Genomic DNA, 27,352 nt, shown 5'->3' on the forward strand with positions numbered 1-27,352 from the left:
TTGATGAGAAAGGGCAGCCCTGGCGGGGTCCATTTCTTACTGGAAACATGTCCGACTTACTGCCAGGACCGCCGCAATCAGGCAGTCCGATACCCCATAGTCTCTGAGCACTCCCCACGGGACATCCCAAGGGACACGGTTGAATGCCTTTTCCAAGTCCACAAAACACATGTAGACTGGTTGGGCAAACTCCCATGCACCCTCAAGGACCCTGCGGAGTGGATAGAGCGGGTCCACAGTTCCACGACCTGAATCTGAGGTTTGACAATCTGGCATAGCCTTCTCACCAGTACACCTGAAGACTAGAAAGCCATTCACGGCGTTGACAGTGCATTGCTTTCCTCTCCTGAGGCGGTGGATGGTGGTCAAGAATCGCTTCGAAGCCATTCGGAAGTCATTTTTCATTGCTTCCCCAAACTGCTCTCATGTTTGAGCTTTTGCCTCTCACTCACTCACTCACTCACTCACTCACTCACTCACTCACCCTAGGAGGCCGTAGCGGTGTCATGGTGGATGCTTGGGCAGTCATGGATCTCCAGCGCTCACGATCTTCTGCTGTTCGTAGCAGGGTTTGGAAGCTGCAGCCAGTCCATTCTTTGATGTTGTCCATCCAGGCCTTTCTCTGCCTGCCTCGTCTCCGCTTCCCCTCTACTGTTCCCTGCAGGATGGTCTTTGCCTCTGCAACCACCAAAACCGCACCATCCCCTGCCTCTCGGCTCCCATGAACCAAAAGGACCCGAAAGGACTCCTTCTTCAGCTTGACGGCATCCTTCAACGCTGGTGTCTACCAGCGGCTTCTGGGATTACCGCTACTACAGGCATCAACCATTTTGTGGCGACAGTTCTGATCAGCAGGCTCGACAATAGAGGCACGGAACATGGTCAACTCGGACTCAATGTCCAGCGTCTCCCTTCTGACATGTTCAAAGTTCTTCTGGAGGGGGTAATTGAAACTCTCTCTGGCGGGAGACTGTTAGACATTCCCAACAGACCCTCACAATCTGTTCGGGCCTGCCAGGTCTGACCGGCATTCTTCCCCACCATCAAAGCCAACTCACCATCAGGTGGGGATCGGTTGAACGCTCCACCCCTCTCTTCACCCGAGTGTCCAAAACATGAGACCACAAATCCGATGACACAACCAAAAAATCCATCATCAAACTGCGGCAAACAGGCAAACCTAGCATGATGTGTTACACTAGTGTATTTGTTTAGTGCATAAATTGCACATTAGTGTTTTTGGAGACACAGGCATGGACAAACACAGCTCATTAGCATTAAAGCTACAAACAAACAAAAACAGCAGCGCTTTTAAACTGTCTAAATTACATCACTGAGTCTCAATTTTGAGAAACACACTTTTAGTACATTACTTGTGTGACCTCAGAGGCTAATTTAAAATAGTTGAAACATATTAAAACATTGGACATTAATGACTAGTCTTGAGAAAAATCTATCAACTATTACAACACTTTAGGACACAAAAAATGCTTAAACGGATGTCTTTTGGAGTTATAAATTAATTCTGCTAGATTATGTCATTTTTTTCTTTCGTCCTAGACTTACTATACAGTGTGTGGGCAGTATAATCACATACTAATTCTGATCACCTGATTGCCTTAGGGAAGAATCATTTTAACAGTCTACTGCTGGTCATTACCATAAGTGGCATAGGCATAAAAGTGTTCATGTAGTAGTTAAGTGCTGAAATGAAAGGCATTCAGTGCATGTGTGCATATTACAAAACAGGGTTTAGTGCATTTGGCATTTTAAAATGTTGAAACTAGTTTTAGTAATTTATGAATCCCTTTAGGAAATGTAATAAATATGGTGATGAAAAAAATAATGTCTTGCAAAAGCTCCTTGCACATTCTAATCAGCACGAAAATACCAAATACCAATCATTGTGGCTGTATGTTCCCTCATAATACATTACGATAATAGACTGATAGTCATTAATAAAATTGGGTGTCAGTGTAACCTGTTTAATGAGGTAAGACTTGTGTAGAACTGTACTTCACATATCTCACAACAAAGCAGCAGAAATGTCAGATTTGTCTTAACCAATCAGTTAAGAACAGTGATGAAAAAGTCATACGCAAATAACATCAAAGACAAAGATGAATATTGCAAAAATCATTATGATTATTTAAAGTTAAGTTAAAATACCAATGATTGTCACACACACACTAGGTGTGGTGAGATTATCCTCTGCATTTGACCTATCACCCCCTGGGAGGTGAGGGGAGCAGTGAGCAGCAGTGGTGGTTGCGCCCGGGAATTATTATAACATTGAAAATGAAGCAACAGTCTTATAGTATATTGTAGTAATTTTTATTTGTGATTTTAACATTTTGTATTTTAAAGTACTGTAAATATGAGTACCTAATGACAAATAGAGTGCAAATATATGTTTATTACAGCACTGTGTATAGTGCCTCACTACACTAAACAAGCAGATGTGACAGTATTTTGCATCAAAACGAACTTGAAAATATAAAAATAAATCGAGATTACCTTAACAACATCTGTATTGTGATGGTGGTCTCCTGGCAGCAGTGGCGCCATGACAGGTCACATGACAAGGGTTTGTTTTCAACCCGCTTGTAAACTTATCTGTCCATTATGGCGTTTCGTTCCTCATTAGAAACGTCTTTTTCCACGTCTTGTCTTCAACAAGTTGTAACCTGCACCATATTTGTATTTTCTATCTAATTGCTTAATTCTCTGAGACGTCACCGCGAGAGAGTGGCCCCTGCCGGTGTTGTGCCGGTGTTGTGCCGGAAAACGCACCCCTGCCATAATATGCACCCCCTGACGCGGGAGCGCGCTTACGTCACTCGATTCCGCGTCAGGGGGTGCATATTATGGCAGGGGTGCGTTTTCCGGCACAACACCTGTTGTGCCGGAAAACGCACCCCTGCCATAATATGCACCCCCTGACGCGGGAGCGCGCTTACGTCACTCGATTCCGCGTCAGGGGGTGCATATTATGGCAGGGGTGCGTTTTCCGGCACAACACCTGACTGCTCATGTTAGCTTCCGCCGTTGAGCTAACGTCAGCTAGCAGGCTAAAAGGCGCTTCTTGTTTGAGTATGATTCAGCGCGACTGTCGCATCGTGAATAATGGAATTACTTTTAAACAAGCAAGCGAGCCAACTACATTTCAGAGGACGTTGGCGTCACTCTTAGTGTTAAGTAAGGCGATAATGATATGTTTTCTCATACTCTCAACAATTGGGGCCGCCATCTTGGCTCTACATATCAGTTGTTTGGCGCGACGGTTTGAGGTTTAAGTTTATTTCGGGTATGCACACAGTTACAACAAGATACGTCACAATTTATACGTAAGGTATATAATATTTGAAAAGCTTCTAAACAGTAATTGTGTGCGTGTTACAATAGAACTGTGTTAATTTTCCTAGTTGACATATGTTGCGGGGGGAACAATTTAAGAGAGACACACAACAAAAAGTTAGAGGGGCCAGTGTGTGTAATGACTGTACCTGCTGCTGAAGCTTACAATAGTGAATTGAAGTATAGTGAGTCTAATTAAGTGTATTGTAGGATATTTCAGTGTCAATTGTTTTGTTTTATTTTTTAATGTCTCTATTTATTCAGCATAGACCATGGGTCGGCAACCCGAGGCACTATAGCCGTATGCGGCTCTTTAGCGCCGCCCTAGTGGCTCTCTGGAGCTTTTTCAAAAATGTATGAAAAATGGAAAAAGATGAGGGGAAAAAAATATTTTTTTTGTTTTAATATGGTTTCTGTAGGAGGACAAACATGACACAAACCTCCCTAATTGTTTTAAAGCACACTGTTTATATTAAACATGCTTCACTGATTCGAGTATTTGGCGAGCGCCGTTTTGTCCTACTAATTTTGGCGGTCCTTGAACTCACCGTAGTTTGTTTACATGTATAACTTTCTCCGACTTTCTAGGGTGTGTTTTATGCCACTTCTTTTTCTGTCTCATTTTGTCCACCAAACTTTTAACGTTGTGCATGAATGCACAAGTGTGAGTTTTGTTGATGTTATTGACTTGTGTGGAGTGCTAATCAGACATTTGGTCACTGCTTGACTGCAAGCTAATCGATGCTAACATGCTATTTAGGCTAGCTATATGTACATATTGCATCATTATGCCTCATCTGTAGGTATATTTGAGGTCATGTAGTTTCCTTTAAGTCATCTTAATTCAATTTATATCTCATGACACACTATCTGTATGTGATATGGCTTTTAATTTTTTGCGGCTCCAGACAGATTTGTTTTTGTATTTTTGGTCCAATATGGCTCTTTCAACATTTTGGCTTGCCGACCCCTGGCATAGACAATTCATTAAATTACAATGCAGAGTGCATATAGAACACACAAATAGCAATGCTCACATTATTCACATTTATTGTCAATTATTTTAGGCACAAAAGGTACAGCTGAGATAGGCTCCAGCACCCCCCGCGACCCCGAAGGGAATGTCAGTAGAAAATGGATGGATGGACGGACAATGCAGGGTGCATATAGAACACACAAATAGCAATGCTCACATTTTTCACATTTATTGTCAATTATCTTAGGCACAAAAGGTACAGCTGAGATAGGCTCCAGCACCCCCCGCGACCCCAAAAAGGGACAAGCGGTAGAAAATGGATGGATGGATGGAGGTACATGTGTGTACATCTTTGTCAAAAACATCCTTAATATTAGGTAGCATTGTCGCATTGTTGAAACATGTATTCAAAGAGAGCTAACAGTTACAAATTTAACAGATGATGAAATGCTTTCACTGATGTGGAGTCTCTGTCCCAATCTATCCATCCATCCATTTTCTATATTAGACTCACAGGTGAGCTGGAGCCAAGCCCATCTGTCGCCAGGCAACCACAGAACCTCTTCACACCTATGGAGAATTTAGAGACTCTAATCCAGTGTTTTTCAACCACTGGCCCGCGGCATTAGTGTGCCGTGAAATACAGTCTGGTGTGCTGTGGGAGATTATGTAATTTCACCTAATTGGGTTAAAAATATTTTTTGCAAACCAGTAATTATAATCCACAAATAATGTGCCGTTGTTGAGTGTCTATGCTGTCCAGAGCTCGGCAGAGTAAAATAAAATACTCTTCCATATCAGTAGGTGGCAGACGGTAGCTAGTTGCTTTGTAGATGTCAGAAACAGCGGGAGGCAGTGTGCAGGTAAAAAGGTGTCTAATGCTTAAACCAAAAATAAACAAAAGGTGAGTGCCTCTAAGAAAAGACATTGACGCTTAGGGAAGGCTATGGAGAACGTAACTAAAGCTGAACTAGCTACAAAGTAAACAAAAACAGAATGCTGGACGACAGCAAAGACTTACTGTGGAGCAAAAACGGCGTCCACGATGTACATCCAAACATGACATGACAATCAACAATGTCCCCACAAAGAAGGATAAAAACAACTGAAATATTCTTGATTGCTTAAACAAAGTAGATGCGGGAAATATCGCTCAAAGAAAGACATGAAACTGCTACAGGAAAATACCAAAAAAAACGAGAAAAATCCACCAAAATAGGAGCGCAAGACAAGAAGTAAAACACTACACACAGGAAAACAGCAAAAAACTCCAAATAAGTCAGGGCGTGATGTGACAGGTCGTGACAGTACACCTACTTTGAGACAAGAGCTTCTATTGATGCGTGGTTGGTTATGGTTTAAAGTCATATACAACAATTGCGACAACGACTTTTTACTGTCAACTGAGTTTTGTTTTTTAATTATTTCTGCTGGTGGTGTGCCTCCGGATTTTTTCAACGCAAAAAATGTGCTTTGGCTCAAAAAAAGGTTGAAAAACACTGCTCTAATCCACCTCACATGCATGTTTTTGTACCCGGCAAAACCCACGCTAGCACAGGGAGACCATGCAAAGTCCACACAAACCTGGATCTCCTGACTGTGCTAAACCACCAGTGCCTGTCCCTACATTTTTGTTTCTTCCATAGATTTACATGGTTAACTTAATTTTTTTTCATTACCCAGGGCTCTATTTGATTATGACAAGACGGCAGACTGTGGATTCCTCAGTCAGGCAGTTGGCTTCAAGTTCGGAGATGTGCTCCATGTGTTGGACTGCGGGGACGAGGAGTGGTGGCAGGCGCGCAAGGTCAGCCCCCAGAACGAGGATGAGGAGGTTGGCTTCATCCCTAGCAAACACAGGTTAGACATTCTTTCTTTGCCAGGCACCAGTAAAATGCCTTGTATAGTTCTAATTGCTATTTAACTGTCCATTGTCTTGTTAATAGCATTCAGGGCCTGATTTACTAGGACCTAAATACGTAGCGCTAAACAGTGTCTGCGTGCAATCTACTAAGACTGCATGTACAATTGAGTAATGGTGCAGACCGCCTTATATAAATGAGGATTTTGCCTATACTATACGGGCATCACCACAGAGACACTCTCATTTACTGCACATTCATTTTATCATGCTCCCACCTATAGCGTGTACAATGTTTTCAAACAAGCAAGAGAAATCTACCACTTTTTATGGACATTTTACAAGTCGTCGTGCAGTGCATCTGCATTGCTTGCATTCCGTCACGTGACTTCTTCCTAGAAGTGAAAACCAGTGGTGGTCAACCAAGCCAAGATGGCTTTTGTACAGCAAGTAGCGCGCGAACTATCCGAATACAAAAGAGGCTTAAATCTATACGATACGAGCAAAAAATCTAACTATGCAATGAAATAGATCCTTATACTTGATCCAAAAAAGATATCAAGGATTATACGTCGGTCGCGTTCCCAGAGAATATTATCGATTGTGCTCCAGACGCCATTCTACACTACAAAACAGATGAACACTTGGAAAAGCATGGAGGTCTACAACCACTTTGTGTGTGACTGGGTCAAGGAAATTGGTACCAAGACTCTCTCGGATAAATATGCATCATTTATGATAGTTGCCTTTGCCTTTTTTGCTTTCTTTTATTGAAACTCGTCGAGTAGGTGCTTTTCGAAACACTCGTAGCAAACAAGTTTTTAAGAAATACAAATATTATCAAGATAATACCTAAATGGAAAATAATAAACGTTAACACTATATTAAATAAACCTTTAACAAAGTGATCACTGCAAACTTGTCAATTATTCGACTCTGCTCCCTTGGACTGGAGTGTAAGCTTCTTTTCTCGTCGTCGTTCCGTAAAATTTTACAATCTTCCGCCCTTTTTGATTACATCTCGAGGAACTCTAAAGAAATTTTGTAAACGTCTGTAAAAATCCAAGTAGGCCTGAGCGATGTATTGATTTTATCGATATATTCGAGTTTTTTGTATTAGACGATTTAAAAATTAAAACAAATATTTTCCTCCTCTTCTCCTCTTGTTCCGGCATACTTTTTGCCCCTCAGGATCTTCCGTAGCTTGTGCTGACCCCTTACTTTCTTAGCGGCTCACATAGCAAAAAATGGCTAATGCTCGAGAGCGAGACGTTTTTTTCAAAGAAAACAAAATGTGTTGTCAGTACTTTGGTTTTGCAGCAACAGGCGTGGAATAAATTACTGCACGGTGCAAAGTTTGTTTCAAAAAGGCATCCGCACAACAAACTTTTTTCAGCATTTGAAACCGAAACCTCCAGCCGAGTACGGGAAATACAATTCGTTACGAGGCAAACAAGACGCAACAACAAACACACTAAGGGCTAAAAATCACTTTACCATGTTGCAATCATTTACACCAGGTATGTGTGAGGATGCCATGTATTATGAGAAAGAAGCACAGTGCTTAGAGCGATCACTAAAGCTGTTGCTCTGCACACCGCCAAGATGTGAGAATGAAAAAAGCTGTGTTTACTTTATCTATTTACTGAAATAAACTATAGTCTTCTCAATGTTTTACTTCATTACTTATTTGGATACAATGTATAATACTACATGTTTATTTACAGAAGTATGTTACTCAAGACAGAAGTTTGAAGTTTGTACTTTATTGATGTCAATGTTGGAGATTGTTTATTTGCATGCAAAATGTGCAATGCTGCATTTTTATGAACAGAATTATTCTATAGAAGCAGAAATATTGCTTCACACAAGGAAAGCTCTTAATTTAGTTATTTGAAAATAATTACATAAAAAATACAATTTATATCTGGTCTAGAAAGAACAACATTATTCAAATTAGAATTTTGCTAAGAGTAAAATGCAGTGTATGCAGTGTAATTTCAAAATACTAGTTTTTGAGACAGTAAAAGAAAAACGTGTTTTAATGTGCATGGGAGGGACGTTGCACTACACTTGGTTCAAAATGCAATAAATGCATACTTCAATAAGTTTTTTTAGAGTGGCCATGCCAGCAATCGGAGTGTTTCAGGTTACTGGGGTTCAATCCCCACCTTCTACCATCCTAGTTACATCCGTTGTGTCCTTGAGCAAGACACTTCACCCCTTGCTCCTGATGGCTACTGGTTAGCGCCTTGCATGGCAGCTCCCGCCATCAGTGTGTGAATGTGTGTGTGAATGGGTGAATGTGGTAATACTGTCAAAGCGCTTTGAGTACCTTGAAGGTAGAAAAGCGCTATACAAGTATAACCCATTTATCATTTATTTATTTATATAGAATATATGTTTGCAATATATATTCTATGTGAAAAACAAACGTCATTAGAAAAATATAAAATGACACCAAAAAACATCAACTGAATTGGTTTAATCAGCCCCTTAAGTCGTTGCTGAATAGACAGTTTTTCTAATATTTGTTTTACTACTGACCGTCCAAATACGTTAAAAAGTACACGTTGGACAGAGGATTCTCTGTCTATCACCTGTCTTTGCAGCGCGAGCACTCCTCTCTAACAGCCGTGTGTGGAACTCTCAGTTTCAAATGCGCTAAATAAAACGCAAAAATGGTGATGAGTGTTGATAAATCACACTGCGCATACTGTATAATATATTTGCATCTTCTCTTCCCATTATTGTAGGCAATTTGATGATCAGCATATATTTTGCTTATTAATTAAGATAGAGACGCAAAATGGGTTGCACACCTTATTCTGTTCATTTAAGAGACCCAATTTACTTAGCACACGTTTAGTAGATCAGCTGTGCGTGTGCTATCAAGTTTGCACGTGTTTTAGTACATGCAAACTTTTAGTAAATCAGGCCCTCAGTTTAATTCTAGTAAAAGTGTAGCCGCCTTTGTGCACAAAATAATTTCAAACCGAATCTAAACTAATCCCTAGCTTGAATTTCTGCTTTTTAACCTTTGCAGGGTGGAAAGAAAAGAGTGGTCTCATGTCAACACCAAAGAGAGGGTAGGTTCATCTGAGCTCTTTGAGTGAACCCGACTAGTTCAGGGTGTCTTCTCGCGTATGAAACTGTAATCTTGTCATTGTAGGATCATGGCCGGGACACTTTGGGAATGCAAGGTAATTTGCAAGCTCCTTCTACCTAAATTAGCAATGCGAGGGGAGTATGATTTTAGAATTCACATGTAGCCAAAATATGCCCAGAGAAGATTATGAATTATTGCTACTCTTCATGTTCTTTCATATGGTGTAGCAGTTTCTCAAGCAATTAAGGATACTCTCAAAAAGTCACATTAGTCTGTATATTTTTGGGCTTCCTTGAAAAAGCATTTATGAATACTGTATATGTCGTACACTGTATACTGTTTTTGTAGCAAAATATAGCATTATCTGTAGAATGGGAATTGATAAGATGTTTCCGGTTCCGATTCCACTTTCGATTCTGCTTGACGGTTCTCTTATTGATTCTTATTTGGGGAAATAAAAGAGAAAAAAGGGCAGATTAGCTTGAAGTGTGTTTAGTTTAGAGGTAACATGAGCCAACAAAGCCTATAGTGAGGTCTCAAGAGGCACATACGTTGTGCAATTTACACGAGAATGTTACATTTAGTAACATGTGATACTAACTTATTACATGCAAAGTGAGATATGTCAAGCCTTTATTGATTATAATTTGGATGATTATGGTTTACAGTTTATGAAAACTTTGAATTGAAAATCCCAGAAAATGTAAGGTTTCAAAAACACTTAGCCATGATGATCAGAATTATAACAAATAAAGGTGAGCATGTAATAGTTAATATCACATAATTGTTCACATTTGAAGTTAAATTGCTGACATGAATGGACTTATACACTATATTCTTTCACCTGTATAATATAATGACTGAGAGAAAATGTGGTTGCAGGAAAACATGCAACTTTTCTCTGGCTACGACTTAACATTCATCTACCGAAAATGCTAACTTTTGACCACAAACTTAGTCGCTGCTCGGTGACATTTGTCTAGGCTCTAGCGGCAGACGTGAACTAGGGCTGCCTGCCTCAGAGCTAGTCAAAATCTGTCACTCGTCATGCTAATCTAAATGAGAATCCATTCATTTCATTTTAACAAATAATAGCACTAACATAATAGGAAGCAATAGTTAGTACCTGTTGTATTCAGATGATGTGCTAGTGTTACTGCTGCTGAGATGAGATCGGAGCGGTTCAAAACGCGACTTTCATTTATAATTATTGCATTCTGTGTGTTATAATGTTTCAGCATATTGCTCGCATGTCCTTCTCCTGACGAACTAGCAGCCTAATAATTATTACAAGTAGCGCTGTTGCAATCTTTTCTTGAAAATGATGGTCAATTGAAGAGCACCCGGAAGGATTGATAAGAGAACCATCTGAATAAATGTCAAAACGATTCCAAGGAATTGATACATTGTGAACGGTTTTCGATTCCCATCCCTAATTGTCTGCATAATGTCCACAGCATTGCTGCAAGGATTAGTGCATTTGTACTGTCACAGCCACAATGCTGCTCATGATGTAGAAATGGAAAAATAGTTCAGTTCAAACATGCATAGTTCTTTTGAGAACATGCCTGCAGAATTACATTTCAAGTTCATATTTATTGTGTAAGAAGTTGTATTCGCTACAACACACCTTTACTAAAATTAACCACACATAGTAGCGTAAGCCTTATTGTTAAAATGTTGATGGGAAAAAGAAATCGTACTGACTGCTTCCCCGATTCGTCACCAGGGAGAGATAAAACCTCACACAGTTATGAGACAGTCACCCAAGTGGAAGGTAAGGCTGTAAAGTAATATGTAAATTCCATTACTTTAGGCAATAAAAGTTCATTGTCATTGTAATTTCCCATTTCTGAAAACCCGTGCTCTCTTGTCTCTTCATCCTTAGTTCACTATGCCAGGCCCATCATCATTCTGGGTCCCGTGAAAGACAGGATAAACGATGACCTGTTGTCTGAGTTCCCTGATAAGTTCGGCTCGTGTGTCCCACGTAAGTAATTGTGCTGTCAATCAAAGACACAGCTCACACCGCTACGCCACCTGCAGCCCTTTTTGGGAGCGATCTGCATAATGCTTTCCTCGCTGAGATGTAATTGCTGTCATTGTGAGATTCAAAGAGGTTCCACAGGTATGAGACATTTTTAAAATATATTTTTACTCCATTGACAGACACCACACGACCCAAGAGGGAGTATGAAGTGGATGGGCGGGACTACCACTTTGTGTCATCGCGTGAACAGATGGAGAAAGACATTCAGAGCCATCGCTTCATCGAAGCCGGCCAGTACAACAGCCACCTGTACGGCACCAGCGTCCAGAGTGTCCGCGAGGTGGCTGAGCAGGTAGGAAGCAAAAACACTGTATTAAAACTCCTACCTGTATTAAAGGTTGATTTTTTTACATAGCTATGTTTTGATACACTTGTGTACAAGCAGCAAGGGAAACATTGTATTCTGGACGTGTCGGCCAATGCTGTACGGCGACTACAAGCCGCTCAGCTTCATCCTATCGCCATCTTCGTCCGGCCTAAGTCACTGGAGAATGTCTTGTACGTAACCTCATTGAACATTTGATATATTACTTGCATGTTTCTTGTGGAAATAAAGCGCCATAACAGATGATTCTGCCTGTGTGGACAGAGAGATTAACACTCGCCTGACAGAGGAGCAGGCCAGGAAAGGAATGGACAGAGCTCTCAAACTAGAACAAGACTTCATCGAGTGTTTCTCAGGTAAGAGCACAACAATTTTTATTATTAACCAAAATGTTTTTGGTTGATATTAAAAATGCTCCAATTAACGGCTCCAATCAATTAACCACAGTCTTATCTAGTCGACGAGCGCATGATCTATGTTGAATGACCAGACGGAGGGTAATACTTTATAAAGTGAACTCTGCTCTACAATCTACAAAAGTTTATAACCACCGGGATATCTATTTTGCGCCACATTTATATTTACAGCTGTGGCTATAGGCAACCTCCCAATGTAGTTTTCATTTTATTAACACCACTAGATGCCAGTTACTGCTAGTGGTCAGAGTCCAGCAGTGTTATTTACATCTCCATGCACTTTAAAATATTGCATTACTCTAGCTGTTGGTGTGACACTCGTGTTTTGTTACACTGTTACAATGAACTCATCAGTGGTGTTGGCTCAGCAGTTTGCGCCCTACTGCTATTACAACATTGGTTCTGTTGCTGCTGTGTTGGGTAATGTACTTCTTAATAAATGACCGTGTGATCAAAGCGAGCTCCATTTTCCTTTCCACTTTTTCATGCACAAATCATTATAGATTTAAAATGAAGTTAAGTAACAGCCTCTCTCCAATTAATACCTTGTATTCTTTACATTTTAATAAATACATGTAGAACAATTAAGGTGAATACAAAAAAGTGTAACAACAGGTGGTCCTAGGGTTACAATTTTTATTATTTTCTTGCTTGAACTTTAATTTAATTCAATGCATGTTTTGTACTAAATAGTTAAAAAAAAATGTCTGTGCAAAATAACAATTTTAACATCATTAAAATATGAATGTATGAACCTTCAGATCCAGTACCACTGACTCTCAAGACGAGACGTGATCTCACATTGTACACAGAACACATGAATGATATATGAAATACAGTAAGAAAAAGAATAAATACAAGAATTAAGTGAAATAGTGATGTAAAGAGAACAACTTGTATGCCTGTGGCTGTCTTGCAAATTGGAAGAGAGGACAGAGGAGGGAGAGACAGGCTTGTTGAGAAGAGGACAAGTCATTAGGCTACTGTCCATTTCATAGCAAAGATGCTTTCACATGTTCAAAAATAGCATCTCTATCCTTGATGATGGTTGCAGCGTTGAGTTCAGTTCAGTTCTGTTTCAGTTTATTTCGAACATGCATACGATACAATGTAATGCGCCACATATTTCCAGTTGTTTCATTACAGCACGTCCGAAAAGGAGTAGGAAGAAGCTTATTTAATCCTATATTTCATTCCATAGCAATTTTATCCCATTTCCTCGTTCTCTGTAACAGAACAGTGAATAAATAGATAATATACTATAGTAAGTAAACAAATATTAAATAAATAAATAATCTTTATCTCAAAAGAAAAAAAAAGGGTTCAAGATGTTTATCATAATTATTGTTCTGTGTACTTTGTGAACACTTGTTGTTTGAACAGTCTCTTAAACCTAATCATATTGATGCTTTGTTTGATTTCTTTGGTAAATCTGTTCCATAATTTAATTCCACATACTGATATACTAAAGGTTTTAAGTGTTGTACAAGCATACAAATGTTTTAAATTAGATTTTCCTCTGAGGTTATATTTCTCCTCTTTTGTTGAGAAGAATTGTTGTACATTCTTGAGTAGCAGGTTATAGTTTGCTTTGTACATAATTTTCGCTGTTTGCAAATGCACCAAATCGTTGAATTTCAATCATTTTGATTCACTAAATAAAGGGTTTGTATGTTCTCTGTATCCAACAGTATGTAGTATTCTATTATTTGTATCTATGTGTAACACCATTAGTGAATGAAGCGCACATTTGTCGTTGTTTCCCCATATTTCTACACAATAACTCAGATATGGTAACACTAGCGTGGCTTGGACCAGGCATTGCAGCCAATTCCTTCGCTTCTCCGGTGAATGTTTTACAATGTCTAATTTACTTCCCCTGGGCTCAATCCTAAGAAAGCATGATATTTATTTTCATTGTTATGCCGATGAAACACAAATGTATTTTCCGTTATAGAGAAATCATGCCTCTTCAATACAGCCATTACTTGCCTGTCTTGATGATATCAAGGCCTGGATGGCCCTAAACTTCTTAAATTTCAATGAAAAGAAGACAGAAGTAATAGTGTTTGGACCTAGTGGTACCTGTGAGCTCCCCCCTGTTGACCTTGGCCCCTTGGCTTTGCACGTTAAGCCCATGATCACCAACCTGGGCTTTCGTATTGACAGTGATTTTAAATTGGACCGTCATATTGGCACAGTGGTGAAAGCCAGCTTTTTTTATTTACGTCAGCTGGCCAAGGTTAAAAACCTTCTTTCTAGGCAACAGTTAGAGACAGTGATCCATGCCTTTATCACATCTCGACTGGATTACTGTAACTCTTTGTATTTTGGAATTAGTCAGTCCTCCCTTTCACGTCTGCAGCTGGTCCAAAATGCAGCTGCCCGACTTTTAACAAACACAAGAAAAAGAGAGCACATTACTCCTGTTTTAGCCTCCCTCCACTGGCTGCCTGTGTCTTTTAGAGTCCATTTTAAAATGATCTTACTCGTTTTTAAATCCTTACGTGGTCTTGCCCCACCGTACCTCTCTGAGCTGCTCCATCTCTATGCCCCCACCCTGTCCCTCAGGTCAGCTGATCAGCTGATCCTGGAGGTACCCAAAACAAAGCGCAAGCTCAGAGGGGACAGAGCCTTCTCTGTTGCGGGTCCCAAACTCTGGAACGTTCTCCCTCTCCATGTGGGACAGACCCCTTCTTTGGCTATTTTTAAGACCCTTCTTAAAACCCATTTTGATTCACTGGCTTTTAACCCAGCATGAGACTTTAAACTGTTTTTAGATTTTAACTTTTTGAACTGTTTTTAACTTTTAAACTGTTTTTTATTTAAATACCTGTTCTTAGGGTATTTTATATTTGCTTTTTAAATGTGTACCGGTATTTTTATTTCTGTTTTAAATGTTATTTTTTAGTCTGTCCTTTGCCTCTATTTCTTTGTGGTGTACAGCCCTTTGTTTTTCAACTGTGCTTGTTTTTAAAGGGCTTTATAAATAAAGTTGGTATGGTATGGTATGGTAATTGCAGTGAACTTCACGTTTTACTTTCACTATGCTTTTGTTTTTGGTGCGCTCCCCCCAGAAGAGTCCGCCTCACGCTTAGAAGACATAATTAAGTTCAAAAAGTTAACTAATAGGCATTCTTAGTGTAGCTGATCCCGTTTTTCCGGGAAATCCCATTTTTCGTCCTTCTTTCCCACCATCTTCACAGACACGTTTTATTCCTGGATTTTGCTCACCACCCTCAACAGTACAGCTGCTACTACAGCTTTTGTGTCCGTTTGACTCAAGCTTCGGCGACACTTGACATCACTCAGGGTAACATGGCTCATGACAGCAGGGTGGCGTTTTGCATGTTACATTAAGACCACAGAAAAGACATTTCTGAAAAAAGTCCAAACTTTGTGCAAATATCTTGACAAGTAGGAGACATATTATCTTTACCTGAAAAGAGCATGAAGCTGGTCAGACTTCCTCATGCTTTCTGTAAGATAGAAGAAAAAATGTGAGCACCGTGAAAGAGCCCAGAATTGTGTTTGTTTTCATTTATGCAACTAGAAAGCCTATTATATCATAATTTCACATTTCAGATTGATTGGTGCAGTAGTTAGTGACACTGTGTTGTGATTAAAAGGACCTGGGCCCAGTTTATTATTTTTTTAATGTATTTATTTAATGGTTTTTCGTAGGGATATTATTTCGGTACTGAGGCCACGGTACGATATTATTGTGGAATTGTCCCTCAAAAAAGACTTGGTAAGAAATGTAATCGTGTGTAAAATGAAGTGGCAGGAATGTTTAGGATAAACAGGCTTACGGTAATTGAACAAAAACATAATGCTCAATTGTTCTAATCATATTTATTACTACTGACAAACATATGTATGTTTAACTACAAAGAATTATGCGGACATATCCACTGGTAGAAGCAAATATTTTTAAAAAATACAGTTAAGTGTCTTTAAAGTGACAATGTAAACACCCAGTGTAACACAAGTAAAACAATAATGTTCAACTTGTACTTTCTGAAAAGCTGTGTCCTCTGCAGTGGATATTTTTTATATCCGTTTGGAAAATGCTGTTTCTCAGAAAGGTTAACTGGCAATTTACCTTTTCATGTAAATACCTCACAAATTGATATTTAGCTTCGCTGGCTTCGAATATCTTTTTTGATGGTTTATCAAGTAGCTTTTCATATTTACGGCAGTGTGCAGAGTTCGCACTCCCTACCGGGCGCTTTCCCTTCCGCTCTGTGTCGCCTTGGAAACGCTCGAGACGAAGGTAGCGCTATCCACACCCCCACCTTCCCAATTTTCATATCTGACAAACCCAAAAGGTTTGTGAGTTATGTCGTTTATTTCAGACCGGCCAATGCAAAAGCGCACAAAAAAACCCACACTCGCCAAGTTTTTGACATTGTCACACGTCACGGCTATATTAAGAAGACTTTAAAACCGCAATACCGGGGTATCTACAATACTGTTACACCCTTAGCACTGATTCGTAATAAAAATTGTAGGTAACCCTTTAGTATGGGGAACACATATTCACCATTAATTAGTTGCTTATTAACATGCAAATTAGTAACATATTAGCTCTTAATTAGTCATTATAAAGTACTTATTAATGCCTTATTCTGCATGGCCTTATTATACAACCAGTAAGCCATTAACTAAGAGTCTTCCCTCAATAACCTCAGAATAATTGCTTATTAGTAACCTTAACCCTAACCCTTATAGTGTCCAAATAACTCTAAATTTAGTCTTCGTTACTTACAATATGTTCGCCATACTAAAGTGTTACCAAAATGTATTTTACCAGGAAATGTTCCACATTTTGAAATGCAGATGTTGACAGGTATGCACACACGTGCTTCTGCATACTTCTACTGAGAACTGCAACCAGTTTTTGAGCTAATCCAGTCACCAAAATGAAGTTGTTGAATAATTTATGGGAGCGAGGTCGTAACCTCAAAGCGCGGTAACACGGAATGTCTTGTGGCTGGTGACAATCTCTCTTCCTAGTCAGAGGAAATGATGATGTGTCAATACAGAGATCAGTTTAAGTTGGAAAGTCTTATCCGCGTTCATGACTTCCGTGCTTGCCAGTAAATTTGGGTTATGGCAGCGGCAGATGGTAAACGTGAGCTAACGCATCTGCATGTTCGCCTCACTGCACTTTTAGTCATAAAATTGCTCCATTTAATGCTAGAGAGATTTTCAATACACTTTGTACAGATTTCCAGTTCATTGCTGGAGCTTAGTTATTTGATCAGTCCAGATGGTCGCAATTTGTGCTGTTTTAAACTCCACCAACAAACATGCACCTTTTGCAACATTGTTCACATTTACATCTTTGCCGCATAACTGAATGAGAGGCTGCCAGACTTTAAAGAATCTCCCACACATTTGAACATTTAAGAGACGTTTTCAGGGCAAATCACAGCAGTTGATGGAATATAAATGATGTCCCGCGTCTCCAATAATCCAATACCAGTTTGGTTGCGAGTTTAAAACTGATTTCTTATTTTTTTTCCCTCTCATTTTTCCCCCGCCGTGTTTTCCTGCAGCTGTTGTGGAAGGGGACAGCTTCGAAGAGGTCTACCACAAAGTAAAGACAGTGATCGAGGAGCAATCAGGGCCTTACATTTGGATTCCCACCCGGGAAAGGCTGTGATGCCCTCCCGTCCTCCATAAGCCGCCACCAACCGACACCGCCCTACACCGCCAAGCCAGCCTCGCCTGCCGGGCCGTCCTCCGCAAAAGTCAGTGCTTTGCTGAAGAAGACAACAAAAACAAAGATATGACACAGGAAAAAAGCTGAGAGACAGACACTGATGTGTAATTAGACTGGAACGGACCAGTATTAGCATTCGTGTTCACACTTGGCATTAAAAAGCCGAAACTTTCAGAGGAGAAGTACCAATCAGTTTTTGCTTCGTGGCGCTATTGAAGACATAAATGAGCTTTTTTTGTTAGATTAACGCAAACTGCAGATGCATTTTGATGTCAAGTGTGAGCTGGTCCATGCAGAGATGAAAAGGAAGGACAGGCTGACCCAGCAGGGATGGACCCTGAGGTGCCCCCTTTTTATATCACCTGTTGGCTTTCTGTCCTCCTATCAGCTCTGCCTTGGTTTAGGACGGTCAAGGTCCAAACACCGTGCCCATATCCTGCTGAGTCCTCCTTAACTCGGAGGGGGGGGGGAAACTCAGTGACGGATGACCCGTCAAATACCGCAATTATTCAAAGGAAAATGATTATTCGGGGAAGATAGCGACTATGCTGAATTTGTGCATGCATTCTCAAAGACAATGTAAGGATGGGGCACAAAACACTGTATGTAAAAATCCTTTAAAAAAAAAAAAAGGCAAGCAGGGAAGAGTTTGAAGCATGTTTTATGATGAAAAGGAGATATGCGGTCATGTGACGTGGTCACTTGTGAGTAGAGCAGAAACTGACGCACATTTTAGCCTCTTATGTACACACACACACACACACGCCTACACGCACACTTGTGCACAGACAAAACACACATAATGTAACCTCAGCTGCACAGGTGGGAGAGGATTGGCTCTCCTGGTCACCAAACCCTGGATGAATGTTATCTCTCTGGGCTTGAACGCACCGCCACCGACCGACTCACCCGTCACTCTTCCGAAGCGATCCCTCAAGCCACAGACATTCACACTGTTTTCCAGTGGTCGCGCTAAAAGCCATGGTGTCATGGTATTTGTGTGTGAGTGAATGTGTGTGTGCGTGCGTGCGCGTGCGTGTGTGTGTGTGTGTGTGTGGAAACACCTCTGTGTGGGAGGTACAGGTCTTCTTTTACTCTATCGCTTTCAGTTCTACTCTGCTTTTTCCCTCTTGTGACCACACCGATTCAAGCTCAGTCACAAATAAATGGTCTATATATATAAAAATATAAATATATACACATATATCTTTTTTATGACAATTTCTAACAGGACTATAGTCTGTAAAAATAGAAGAAAGAAAAAAACAATCTCCAAACACGTATCCATTAGTTCCTTTGGTTGAATTTGCGGTTTGGTTTGAGGAATTTACTCACACTTCTATTTTATTGCAGACAGAAATGTCAACAAAGTTGACCTCACTTACGTTGGAAAGCAATGGGGGGAAAGTACAATGCAGATGTGTGTGCATCAAATATTGAAATATAAATGATCCTTTATGAGAATATATCTCCTATATGATAGCCACAATCAGTGTTAATGTGTAATAAATACATGATGTGTGTGTACGTCCACCAGAGAGAGAGAGAGGGGGTGAGACATGCACATAAAGATGTAGTGCAATACTGCTATGATGTTATGCAATGAAGGTTTTGTGTGTCCAGATATCAAATTATTTATTGCACTGACGGCATTGTGTGCCACAGGGTTAAACAAACAAAAAATATGCTGAAAAGCAAAAAGGATTTTAGAGATTTATGAGCATGTTTTTGTGTTGACTTCTTTTTCATTTTATTGCTGAATTCTAAGAGTGGAGGTATTGAAGTATCGATTGATCGGTCATATTTATTGTTGATTTTCGCTCACTGGCGGAACAGCTGAAGCTTGTGAATGACACGTATCAATTTTTTGTTTATTTTTGGAATTTGTCAGTCTGTATCAAGTCTGTATATTTTTGTATTATTTCCCACATTGAGAGAGTTATTGGGGTTACTTGCTGTAAATATGATGCCGCGTGGCTTTAGATTTAGCCGTGGAAACTGCAGATTTGATGCAAAGTACTAAATCCATCAGCCCAATATATTGACATTTGCACACACACAAACACACACACACACTCACACACACAAGGATTGAATCATGCATCCAGTCACATCCATCAATTGAATAATGTTTTCTGTTTGTTTGTTTTTTTCATAATATCTCTCTCAGCCATCCATATCATAGTGTGATATTCCTTATTAAAAAAAAAAAGTATATTAATTTTTACAAAAAAAGACTGATTATAACAACACAGAAAAGTATATTTAACGATGACAATATCAAGCAAATTTAAAATGTTCCAGTTCAGTGAAGCGCTTGTTGTAAATTAGCTATGAAATAATAAAATTAATTTCAAAACTGCTTTCTGAAAAATGGACTCCGAATGGACTTGATTTACTTGTTTGTGTGCTTGGTGGAATGTGCAGCCAGGGGAGGGCACTCCTTCTCCATGTTGTGGCTGCTCTCCTTCCTGCCACCTCCTCCAGCTCAGCAAGCTCTTCACACAAGCACACACACTGCTGAGGACCCACTCGGGACAAAAAAAAAATAGTGTGGGAACATTTGCATTGCTCTCATTCCTCGGATACATCCATCCCATCCATTTTCTACCGCTTGTCCCTTTCGGGATCGCGGGGGGTGCTGGAGCCTATCTCAGCTGCATTCGGGTGGTAAGGCGGGGTACACCCTGGACAAGTCGCCCCCTCATCGCAGGGCCAACAGCATACAGTAATCCTTAAAGAGTGGAAAGGGACTCACAAAACATGAAACGTGACATGATCATCTGATGCAAAGACTTGTGTGTTTGTGAAACCGTTTTGCGACATGACATCATATCATGACTTTACAGCACAGGTGGCAAACCCAAGGCTCAGGGGCTTCATTTGTGCCAAATGTGTGCCAGGGCTTCGGACTTAAACAGGAGACTGTACCCGGTTGCCAATCAATAACAGGTGTGGGAGCCAGCACTCAAAGGACAGACAGTGAAAGTACACAACAGGAGTACTGGACAGGAACTTAACACCACACAAACGGGATAAAACAACACAAGTCTAAAACGGTCACAAGGGTGTGACAATAATAATGTACAGCATTTACCTTGGAGAGTAGACTCCTACAATATCTCCTTCTGGCTGCTCCTCCGTCAAACACACCATCATCAGCGTTTCCATATTTTCATGGATAAATGTCTACTTTTTAGGTAATTTTCAAGTTAGACTTGTGTGTTGCTGACTAGCAGTGATATGCTTGTACTGATTTGTCAAGTCGACTTCACAAGCGATCATGTTTTTAAGACCAAATGTCATGGGGATCACTGTGACATTTCGTACGCCAACAAATAGCGGGCATGCTTGTGACTCAAATTTTTTGCGAGCAACTTAAAGCATAAAAATTAGCCGAGAGACAGCTCTTATCTCAAAACACTCGGCTAAGGTTATCCAAGGTAAATCCCACCTAACCTTATCCTTGTCCACACACACACAATGGTCGTTTAAGACCCCCTCCCCCCTTCCGTCAGCCGGCGCAACGTGACCTAGTACGCATGCGTGGAAAATGCGCACGTCATAGTCACCTCCAGTGTTGCTTTGTGTGCAAGTTCTTACAAACCCCGTTTCCATATGAGTTGGGAAATTGTGTTAGATGCAAATATAAACGGAATACAATGATTTGCAAATAATTTTCAACCCATATTCAGTTGAATATGCTACAAAGACAACATATTTGATGTTCAAACTGATAAACATTTTTTTTTTGCAAATAATCATTAACTTTAGAATTTGATGCCAGCAACACGTGACAAAGAAGTTGGGAAAGGTGGCAATAAATACTGATAAAGTTGAGGAATGCTCATCAAACACTTATTTGGAACATCCCACAGGTGTGCAGGCTAATTGGGAACAGGTGGGTGTCATCATTGGGTATAAAAGTAGATTCCATGAAATGCTCAGTCATTCACAAACAAGGATGGGGCAAGGGTCACCACTTTGTCAACAAATGCGTGAGCAAATTGTTGAACAGTTTAAGAAAAACCTTTTTCAACCAGCTTTTGCAAGGAATTTAGGGATTTCAACATCTACGGTCCATAATATCATCAAAGGGTTCAGAGAATCTGGAGAAATCACTGCACGTAAGCAGCTAAGCCCGTGACCTTCGATCCCTCAGGCTGTACTGCATCAACAAACGACATCAGTGTGTAAAGGATATCACCACATGGGCTCAGGAACACTTCAGAAACCCACTGTCAGTAACTACAGTTGGTCGCTACATCTGTAAGTGCAAGTTAAAACTCTCCTATGCAAGGCGAAAACCGTTTATCAACAACACCCAGAAACGCCGTCGGCTTCGCTGGGCCTGAGCTCATCTAAGATGGACTGATACAAAGTGGAAAAGTGTTCTGTGGTCTGACGAGTCCACATTTCAAATTGTTTTTGGAAATATTCGACATCGTGTCATCCGGACCAAAGGGGAAGCAAACCATCCAGACTGTTATCGACGCAAAGTTGAAAAGTCAGCATCTGTGATGGTATGGGGGTGTATTAGTGCCCAAGACATGGGTAACTTACACATCTGTGAAGGCGCCATTAATGCTGAAAGGTACATACAGGTTTTGGAGCAACATACGTTGCCATCCAAGCAATGTTACCATGGACGCCCCTGCTTATTTCAGCAAGACAATGCCAAGCCACGTGTTACATCAACGTGGCTTCATAGTAAAAGAGTGCGGGTACTAGACTGGCCTGCCTGTAGTCCAGACCTGTCTCCCATTGAAAATGTGTGGCGCATTATGAAGCCTAAAATACCACAACGGAGACCCCCGGACTGTTGAACAACTTAAGCTGTACATCAAGCAAGAATGGGAAAGAATTCCACCTGAGAAGCTTAAAAAATGTGTCTCCTCAGTTCCCAAACGTTTACTGAGTGTTGTTAAAAGGAAAGGCCATGTAACACAGTGGTGAACATGCCCTTTCCCAACTACTTTGGCATGTGTTGCAGCCATGAAATTCTAAGTTAATTATTGTTTGCAAAAAAAAATAAAGTTTATGAGTTTGAACATCAAATATCTTGTCTTTGTAGTGCATTCAATTGAATATGGGTTGAAAAGGATTTTCAAATCATTGTATTCTGTTTATATTTACATCTAACACAATTTCCCAACTCATATGGAAACGGGGTTTGTACATGGCGGACAATAACTGATACTGTCTGCTTTGCCAGTCCAAAAGCATTCGCCGTTTTCCGTAGTTAGTCTTCCCTCAATGGCCAGGTAATACAAAGCACACCCTATCTTTTTTATCACATACACGGGAGCCCGCATTCTCGTTGTCTCTCCTTCGACAAATGGACAAAGTTTTTCGGTAAGTAGAATCACAGCTGACCTGGACATTCGAAAGTTCTCTTACCGTCTGAGAAGTGTTGTATCCGAAACAGCTGCAATTGCTTTCACTTAAGGTATTCATGTGTGATTTCCACAAGCGTCTGTACATGTAGAAGAAGGGGAAACACGGGCATGTCTGGATGACTCGCCTCCATATTTCCAGTGGTTAGCTCCGAGTTACGAAACCACTTTATTATGAAGCTGACTGTCGCGCGTTCTTTCTGACGTCACTTTCGGTGTGGGCCGCACTCTTTCTGGCGTCACTTCCTGTGTGGGCGGGGTCTTTCTGGCGTCACTTCCTCTCCGAACTCAATTTATAAATGATCAATGAGTCCATACAAAGCTAAGAGCCGGAGATTCAGGAAATCCACGGCTGACTTACCCGTGTAAAAAAATTGTCCGAGGAGGGGAACCTTAAACGATAGTTTAGTGTGGCTGAAACGGGGCTTAGGCTAAATAATTATTCGTTTAAGGGGTTAAACGACTTAGTGTAGACATGGCCTTAAGTAAGGTACCACTGTGTATTGTTTCGGTGTTACAAGTGGCCTGTTGAGGGCATCGGTAACTGCGAAGTGGCCCACGAGGAAAATGAGTTTGACACTCGTGTCCAAGAGGGTAACATAGTCAAAAGTATATTTCAACAATATACAGAGTACCGTATTTTCCTGACTATACGCCGCTACTTTTTTCCCCACGTTTTGAACCCTGCGGCTTATAAGACGGCTAAATCTATATATTTTTTTTCCACTAACGGTATTAATGTTTTGTATTAAATGGTAAATGGGTTATACTTGTGTAGCGCTTTTCTACCTTCAAGGTACTCAAAGCGCTTTGACACTATTTCCACATTCACCCATTCACACACTGATGGTGGTAGCTGCCATGCTAGCCACGACCCATCAGGAGCAAGGGTGAAGTGTCTTGCTCAAAAACACAACAGACGTGACGAGGTTGGTAGAAGGTGGGGATTGAACCAGGAACCCTCAGGTTGCTGGCAGGGCCACTCTCCCAATATGTCCTCGTATGTTGTATTCAACAAATAGTTTTTCAACACAGACAGAGACATTGAAAAGGTGTGTGTGTGTTATTGTTTGTGCTAATGTGCCATCCTTTGGACGAGTTCGCTCACTGCAGGTGCTGCGGGTTGAAAAATGTACGTCCTGTTTCATGCCTTGAAACGGAAGAGTAACTGTCCGCAGCGTTTCTGATCGAAAGGATTCTTCATTCATCACTCCAAGCAGCGTTTGTACGTTTGTAAGTTTTACAATATAACTAAAACAATTCCTACTTACTAAACCGTACCATGTGTGACGTCTGTAGGAGTGTTTTCATGCACATTTGTATGTGCTTCTGTAATGTAACCAAGTTAGCGTCGCGAATATGCTAACATGTTTACAAGTGTCTGTATTAGTATTTTTAACTTACAATTGCATGTGTAATTGACGATGACTTCTGTTTTGTTTGGTCAGCCGTTTTACTGCACTGTGACAAGCACCATTTGGAAACAATTAATGTGAGGACCTAAACTTTTACAAAATATTTCGTACCGGTATATATCTGCGGCTTTTAGTCCGGTGCGACTAATATATGTAGAAATATTTATTTATTCTTAAATTTGGTGGGCGCGGCTTAAATACCTGTACACTCTATAGCCCGGAAAATACAGTAATTGTATCGTTTGCCAACTGTCCCTTGAAAAACAGGAATCGCCCTTTTAAAAACAAAACATGTCCCAAAATGAGCGCAAAGTCACCATAAAAAGCAAAAATAGTTTTTAAAATATCAATAAAATTAATGTCATTACGAAAAATATGTATACTCCAAGCCCTTTTCTGACTATCCCTTAATGGTCTAACAGTGCCTTTCCGGCATTCAACCTGTAAACTTCAACATTAGTATTTTGCCCTATTTCTGGGGTTTCACTGGGGGCCTGATGTTTCCAGCCATTTTTCGAATAGCGCATTTTGAGCACAGGAAGTGAACAAACTTACCAGTAATTTGCTGGGATGCGATATGATAAAGGGGTAGGAGTAAATACGCTTTGCTTTTTCCTACTCCTTTTTGGATCTGTTAAACTGTGAACTGTAAACAATTTTGATTTTGATGTAAGCATGCTCAGAATAAACTACTACCACTACTAGACACACACACACATAAAAAGAAAATGTATAGCTGTGTGTGCCAAATTGCATATGGTCGAAAACTAAAGTGCAGGAATGCATAGAGACGTAAACATTGTCAAGGATGTAAACAGTTTGCTGTACACCCTGAACGTGATGTAAACAGGATACCAGGGACGGCGAAAGGGGGTGGCTACTTTGGCTCATGTTTTCTGCAAAGCGCAATAATAGCAAGATAAAGTTGCAAATGTTTTAGTTGTATCGCTTAAAATGCTTTTCTCTCTACATAGTTACATGGGAAGAATCCAAAGAAGCTTGGGTGATGATCATTTTTGCTTCATTAAAGCATATTAGTGCATACAAGTATATTATGGTGCTTTTTGTGGTCAGAATTTAAAGTTAAGTTAAGTTAAAGTACCAATGATTGTCACCCAAACACTGGGTGTGGTGAAAATTGTCCTCTGCATTTGACCCATCCCCTTGTTCACACCCTGGGAGGTGAGGGGAGCAGTGAGCAGCAGCGGTGGCCGTGCTCGGCAATCATTTTTGGTGATTTAACCCCCAATTCCAATCCTTGATGCTGAGTGCCAAGCAGGGAGGCAATGGGTCCCATTTTTATAGTCTTTGGTATGACTCGGCCAGGGTTTGAACTCACGACCTCAGGGCGGACACTCTAACCACTAGGCCACTTTGAAAGTTCAGATGTCTTGGCATTAAAAAAAAGCACCAATTTTTGGAGAACACTAAGAAACCCATCGCTGAGCTAAGCCACAGATCTTCTACAATTCTAAATTGGCCCCTGCAAGATACATGTGCAAAGTAAATCCATTCATCTTTTTTCTCAAAATGCTTATTTTACGAGGAAATCTGTTCCTGTAATACGTTTTTCAAAAGTCTGTAGTTTAGCACACACTATAAGAAAATGTGGCTTGTCCATCAAGGATCCAAGGATGGCTCCCTCAGACATGAGCAGGTGTCAGTTGCAAACAGAAGTTCCTGGAATGCATGGCGCCACCAGCTGGTGGGTGATGCACAGATGGATGATAGGGGGGAATCATGAAAAGTAATGTTGTTTCTTATAAATCTGAATTTATGAAGCCATTCATGTTCACGTTTTTAGAAATGTGTACATACCAAAAACAGGTGGCGCTATGACACAACACTGTATAGCCATTTTGCCAAATAGAGGCATGGAGAACGTCATTACCAGTATAAAAAAATGCACAAGAACTAGAAAAGCACTCAGAAAGCACAGACCTTATCCAATAGTAAACAAGTACCCTAAATGAAATGACTTGTTTTATATACTGTATCATATTTGGACATTTCCTGATAGATTAAAATAAACCCATAACTGTGAGTTATTCATAATGGAATGAAAAAACCCTCTTGTCATTCATCCATTGTCTTTGTCTCTGTGGGTGGAGGCGTGGCGCAAGCACCCACACACAGGAACGTAACGCTAATATCACAGAAATTGTTTATTGGTTTGATTTAGAATGTGTTACTGCCCAACAGAACTTATGTATCTCCATTTTTTACATACATACCAATGTCCATTTCAGTCTGTTAGTATAAAAAGAAAACAGTCAGATACATGTTTTTCATTGATCAATGACAAAATGTAACCTGACTCTCGCCAGATCATTGTAGTTTGCTGAGCTCCACAAAAAGATCTGGGAATTCTCAATATGAGATGTATTTCAGAAGGCGGGGCCTTGTAAAAATAAATCATTGTATGTGATTGGATAAACCACTTGTCTGTTATCTTGAATGACGTGCTACTTCAGCCACTCACATCCAAATCAACCCGTGACGCTGATGAGAGCGATGCTGGGAAATCCAAACCCGGTCAGACGAAGAGCCAAAACATCCTAGCCACCAATAAATGCCTTCAAAACCGTTCTTTGTTCATCTTTTACAGAATTAATATTCGATCGATGTCGCAAAACAGTTGCAATAGCAGAATCAATGTCAGCACACGACTTGCCGCCATTGTTGTTTGAATCAAACACTCCCTTCGGCCCTACGT

At 40.4% G+C, this 27,352-nt stretch overlaps 1 protein-coding gene across 3 annotated transcripts in view; it reads left to right on the top strand.

The window, feature by feature from the left end:
* Positions 1-19,750, top strand: part of LOC133607596 (disks large homolog 4-like) — a 184,656-nt gene extending 164,906 nt beyond the window's left edge. For all 3 annotated transcript variants that reach the window (XM_061962379.2, XM_061962377.2, XM_061962378.1), the window contains exons 14-22: positions 6,017-6,193; positions 9,241-9,283; positions 9,367-9,397; positions 11,033-11,080; positions 11,192-11,293; positions 11,473-11,645; positions 11,739-11,851; positions 11,943-12,034; positions 17,659-19,750. In XM_061962379.2, the coding sequence (XP_061818363.1) occupies positions 6,017-6,193; positions 9,241-9,283; positions 9,367-9,397; positions 11,033-11,080; positions 11,192-11,293; positions 11,473-11,645; positions 11,739-11,851; positions 11,943-12,034; positions 17,659-17,765 (886 nt within the window). In that variant the 3' untranslated portion in view covers positions 17,766-19,750. The remainder of the gene's footprint in view (positions 1-6,016; positions 6,194-9,240; positions 9,284-9,366; positions 9,398-11,032; positions 11,081-11,191; positions 11,294-11,472; positions 11,646-11,738; positions 11,852-11,942; positions 12,035-17,658) is intronic.
* Positions 19,751-27,352: the final 7,602 nt, after the last annotated feature.

The sequence above is a fragment of the Nerophis lumbriciformis genome, linkage group LG09 (assembly GCF_033978685.3).
Source record: "Nerophis lumbriciformis linkage group LG09, RoL_Nlum_v2.1, whole genome shotgun sequence".
Taxonomy (NCBI): Eukaryota; Metazoa; Chordata; class Actinopteri; order Syngnathiformes; family Syngnathidae; genus Nerophis; species Nerophis lumbriciformis.